This window comes from Histoplasma capsulatum, genomic scaffold (genome assembly GCF_000149585.1).
Source record: "Histoplasma capsulatum NAm1 scaffold_7 genomic scaffold, whole genome shotgun sequence".
NCBI classification, from domain to species: Eukaryota; Fungi; Ascomycota; class Eurotiomycetes; order Onygenales; family Ajellomycetaceae; genus Histoplasma; species Histoplasma mississippiense.
Genome location: NW_001813976.1, coordinates 2315013 through 2320891, shown reverse-complemented (window position 1 = coordinate 2320891; position 5879 = coordinate 2315013). Strand labels below are relative to the sequence as shown.

Sequence of the window (5879 nt, the reverse complement as noted above, 5' to 3'; positions counted from 1 at the left end):
ATGACAGCGCTGATCGGGAATCATGATTGCTGGTGTGATGAGTTGCCAGTATCATTTTTGTCTAGCTCTTGGGCTTGAGTTAGTTTTCAGTTCTAGGGCCGGCCGCTGCGGGCGGAGCTTGGACCGTTGATCAGGCCTAACTCAACTTCTCAGGTGTAAGAATATTGGTGAAAAATATATATATATATATATATTTTTCAACCACGCTAGGTTCATGCTGCAACCAAGTGAGCTATGATGCTTATATTCATGGGTATAGAGGTTTAACTGCGAGGTTCACTTATCCCATGTCTCTTCTTTATTCTGGATGTCTAGGATGCACCTGCTATTGACGGAGCTGAAAAGGATGATTTTCATCCGGGAGCCCCAGCTCTTCTTGGCGTCCAAAGCACATCGTGGATGGCCTTTTGGCGTGGCTACTAGTACATGCCCGTGGACCCTGTTGACTACGGGGATCAAAAATGATATCATCAAATAGGGGCGGGGATAGAGGGATGGACTGAACAAGTTAACTCGTTAGCTGACTATTTCGGTTCATATGGGGTTTATGTAATTGAAATTGTGAATGAAATGTTACTACAACATTCCTCCACTGCACTTGATCCGTTTCCATTCCCATCCAGATCCCTACAGATAGATGCCCGGTTCATTTAACCGCAAATTTGAAGGGACAAAGGTCCAACAGTTGCTGTAAGCAAAACACTGGATTTTAATAGTCTTACGAAAGAGTTTGATTTTGACACTACTATAGCAATAAAAATTTTTGAGAAACTGCGGAGATGATGGGAAGATCTTAATTGAAACCACAAGAGACCTGTACATAGCCTTGTCTTACTTATATGGTAACAAAGCAGCGCCAGGGAACGAACCATCCAATCTAATAATGCCTCCAACATTAACTTGAGAGCTAGAAGTGTTAAGCAGTGCCCCCACATGATGAAAGTCAAAAAACATATCAAACTCTTGCACTGAACTGTTCCATAGGCTCCAGAAATGATATTGGATTAACAGCTAGACGTGCTGAGTAGCAATCACCAGAGATATAAATGAAAAATCTCTACGCCAGAGCTCAAAATAAGTACAGCGGCAGAAATGATAGGACTTTGACACCTAAGGTTTTTGTTCCACGCCCATACATTTCCTCCAAAATTCCCTGTTTAAAAATGTTCTTCTCCTGAGGCAGGAAATCCCGATGTCCACAGCTCATATGCGATCAAACGAGGTGGGAAAAATAACACTGTATCAAGGAATGGACACCACTGAAATAGCAGTTGACATGGATTCCTTGGATTGACATCGACTCGAGGATGGATATAAGGCCTCTTGGCATTAGTACGGAGTATGTATTGTATCTGTCGGTCTGGTAACGTATTATGTTGTTCTGTAACGGAACCTGTGCTTGCTTTTTCTTACACTGCTGATTGTTACTAGGTTGGAAGAATTGTTTGCTTGAACACTGGCAATGCATCAATGGCCAACAAGTTTGAAAGCCCAGAGTCAAATAACGCGGAATTCCAGCCAATCAGCAAAATTATACAAAATAGAGAGCCTCGCATCAACGGCGGGATGTGTCAGTCATCAAAAGAAAATTTTGAACCTTAACGACATAAACATTTGTATTCCGTACACTGTGTATGTGTACTGTGCACTGTCCACTGTGCAGTACATACGGAGTACAGGCCCAGCGACCTTCTCCGCTTTTTTCTCAAGCGAATGCCATTTCGACTAATCTGTAGTGTTAGGAGACAACCACCGGAACGAGCTCCAGCCAACAGCGAGGATGATGCTGTTTCGCGCTGTGTAGTGGAGTTCCAGAAGTGCGATATGCCTTTCTCGAATCATGTCAATTTGTTGTCCTAGGGAGTTTTCTAGTCTCGTGGACTAGATGTTCAGGGAAAAGCAGAAGCCCGAACTCTTCTTCCCGCTTATATCTATGGCAGTCTCCATTTGGCTGATAGCTCGTCCAGATACGGGCAGGTGATTTCTCTAAGCTCATCTGATCTCGCAGCGCGAAAACTTCTATGTCCAATGGGTATGGGTAGATCCAATCTCACCCGTAATCCGGCCGCAGTGCAACACTATCCTGGGGATCTACCATTTGAGCTCCAAAAGAAGGACCAATATTCATGATGATTGGAAACTCCACAGGCAGTTGGTCTGAGAGGATCTTGCACGATTCAAAAACCACCAAAGCTATTCCATGCATCCCACTTTCCCACCGTTGCCGATGTTTCCACACCAAGATCGCTCATGCGCCGCCTGGCTCCCTTTTTCCCTACCTTGGCATATCTCCACAACCGAAGCCTTCCCCTCACCAGCCTGTCAGGCATTATTTTGCGCTAAACGGGGTCTTTCTGGTGAAGGCTGTTCTGGATACCCTCCAGTTCTTCATGATTCAGGATCTCGTCAGGTAAACCCCCTCTTTCACCCCGCCCATCAGGATAATTCCTATATTTTTTAATGGGTTCGTTTGTGGTCGGGCTGAAATATATGGAAGTACCCATGCATACCGTATATTACCCAGTAACTATGTGAGTGGGAACAACTCGACACAGAAACTCAGCAAGGCCTATCCTTGGGTTTCGACTCTGATTTATCCAAGGATTTCGAAGAATGACAGGACTGCGCCGCACCAAGATGGCCAATCCGACAACCAATTTTGATTTTTCAAGTCCACTGAATTTTGTTTTAAAACCATACTTACGAAGGAAAGCTTTTGGGTAAAGGCCAAACGCAATTACAGTAAACACATGGTGGTCCTGATACGAGTACGGAGGAGTACCTTCCAACCAGAATGCCGATACCGCCCGTCCAATATTCTGATTCACCAATAAAGTGGACATCGCTTTCTTTTTTGTGTATTGGTTTTCATTTTCTCTGGACGGTGTTAGTATGAGGACTGTAATTCTTTGCCGTCTTTTGTGACTTCTCCAATTTTCAGCCTGTAAGGCGAATGCCCAATGGGATGGATGCGTTGACCGTCAGGCCATGGGAGGCCCGTGGATTGGCTTCGAACCCCCTTGCATTCTGGTATTTTCTGTCCTCGTCGCTCTGAGCCCAATACCCAGAGATACCCAGAGACCTCCGTATACAAAGCCGTCTGGACTTTCTGGCGGCCCTCTATTGTTTTTTATTTCGGCTCCAACCTTCTTTCTTTGCTTGATAAATACTATTCGTACTCTCCTGACATTTTTTCCTTTTTCCGTTATTTTTTCTTTTTCTTCTTTTTTCCTTTCTTTTCTTTTCTTTCTTTCTTTCTTTCTTTTTTTTTTTTTCTTACAAAAATACCAATCAGTCATAGCTGATCTGTTCCTGACAAGGGTACGGAGTACTTTCGCACCTTGTCACTTTACGCTGTGCTCTGGTCTTTCCTCTAGATTATTATAATTTATAAACAACGGCCTCTGCGGCCCCTCACTGACCTCCCATCTCCGATCAACCAAGTTCGACAAGGTATAGGCTTGTTTGGCCTGGTACCTGGAATCCGAGCCTCCCATTTGAATTGACCTGTTCCCTACTTGGCCTTGTTGATTTTTCATTTTGCTTTTTGGCCTACTGTGTTTCTTACTTACTGCCATTTATTATCATGCATCAGATTTTCCCTTATCTATAGCTGCAAGATCCGCCCAACTTGCGCTTTGGCTTCATTGGACTTAGCTTTTACTAACTTTTACTCTCCCACCTCTCCTTGGCACATTTTGCTCGTCTCCAGCCCACTCCTTACAAACTCGACAGGTTAAGAGACGCAAAGCTAATAGAAAGAAAAAGGCACCTTGGTTCTCTTCGAGTTACTTGTAGAAGGGAAAGAGCAAGAAAAGGGGGAAAATGGACACTGAAACTCAACCGCAAGAACATGATTTCGGCGCGCCTCAATGGGCTGAGATAGGAGGAGGATATGGTCCCTCTCAACATCAATCGCCAATAAACGAGTTCAATGGCTTTACCTATGGCTCTTCACCGGTCATGCCAGTAGAACCCTCTTATAGCATGTCTATTCCGCAACCATATACATCGCAGCAATTGCTGCCTCTGTCGACTCCATCGCAATGGCCTAGCATGTTGACCACCCAGTCGACCTTCCCGCCAGTTCCTCTCCTGCCAATGCCGATTTCCTCTATGCCTAATTTACATCCCATCCATACAGCACCAATAACCACCACAGCTCCTACACCGCGACGGACTCTAACGGACAATGATCGACGCCGGATGTGTATGTATCACGAGGAAAACCCCCATGTAAAACAAACAGAGATTGGAGGTAAGGGATACTTTCCCATGTGCTGAGGCAATTTTTCTAGAACCTGCCATACTGACTTTCTAATCCGGGTAGCTATGTTCGGGGTGGAACGAAGGTACACATCGCAAACCACAATTAGCCTAGCCGTCTTTTCCCATGCTGTCTGCTAACTTGATTTTTTTTTTTTTTTTCCAGCACCGTTTCCAAGGTTCTACGGCAAAAGGAAAAATATCTCTACCCGGACGATGGCAGCCGTTCACCAATAAAGAAGTCGAAAGGAAAATTCCCGGACATTGAACGGGCTCTGTCGAACTGGGTTAGGAATCATCAGCGCCAGGGGGGTCAGTTAAACGATGAGATGATCAAAGAGAAGGCTATTTTCTTTGCGAGCACTGTTGGTGGCCCTGAAAACCACCAAAAGATATTGAACTCCAATTGGCTGGAGAAATTCAAGCAGAAGAACTATTTACGAAGCTCTCAGTCGCGGAAGGGTTCAATTGATGCAGTTAATGAACTGGACAGTCCTGAAAATGGACAATCCAACGCATCTTTGTCGAGCCAAACACTTTCTCCTCTATCGCCAACCGGAACAACAACTCCTTCGCCTCTATCCCCAAAACAGAAATCATCTATAAAGGAGAGCCTTGATGGTGCCTTGCCGGGGTATAGCTCTGAATTCCGGCAGCTCTCCCACTCGCAAAGTGCCAATTCAGCTGACAGAAAACTCTCGCTTCCAACCAGCACAGCCAGTCCTACCCCTATTGTCTTTTCGGAGAACCCTTTCAGTCCTGGAAATCAACCACGTGTCCAGCAGGATTTGGGCAGCAATTCCAGTCGTCCAAGAAGCCAGACATTCCCAATTGCCGTAACAGAACCTGTTGCCAACGGATCGTCGGATCATGTGTCACCTAAAAATGTCTTTCAGCCGTCCACGTCTCCAGATGTTGCCGACGAAGACCATGGGAATGCTCGCCCATCATCAAATGAATCCATAATCAAGAGGAACCGCAGCAATCCAGAGATCAAAACAAATTCCATGCAGCCCCCACCACCACCGCAGCCCACTACGGCCTCCCCCATATCGTCTCCTGGCTCTCCTACTCACGATGAGGCACGCCGTGCTCTGGAGCTTGTTGTGACATACTTCAACAGCCAGCCGACTGGTCTGGGAGCACAGGACTATGTCGCCATCGGAAAGCTGATGCAAAAGCTCGAGTTGCCTCAAAATCAAGCTGCTGGACTATCCGGACTGCATCGCATTGATGAAAATGGGGACGGTCACCGAGTGAGCAAGAAGAGAAGCATTCACACGTTATGACTCGAAGAGGAGGCTAAACTATGTTTCTCCTCAGTGGCCTCAGTGGTATTATAAAGTTGCAACGGAATGAAGAAGCCGTCACTGGCATTTCTAATATTTGGCATCCAGCTATTTTCAAATTACACATTGGGATTTGTTTTATTGTTTATGCGGCATATCGCTCGAATGAAGATATCAAATATCAAAGAGAAACCTTGACGCAAGGCTATTGGGCAAACAACTATACGCTGAAACTCATCAGCAATTTACTTTTCCCGCACACAGCAGTGGCCCGTGTGTCGCTATACACACCAGATTTCCCCTTAAAATATACGAAGAAGATCA

General features: G+C 45.4%; 1 protein-coding gene across 1 annotated transcript; it reads left to right on the top strand.

The window, feature by feature from the left end:
• Positions 1–3825: 3825 nt before the first annotated feature.
• On the top strand, positions 3826–5625 carry HCAG_06313 (predicted protein; the record flags this gene model as incomplete). The annotated part of the gene is made up of 4 exons (XM_001538658.1): positions 3826–4258; positions 4331–4352; positions 4433–5522; positions 5590–5625. 4 exons carry the CDS (start codon positions 3826–3828, stop codon positions 5623–5625), a joined length of 1581 nt encoding a protein of 526 aa, XP_001538708.1.
• Between the last annotated feature and the right edge of the window lie 254 nt (positions 5626–5879).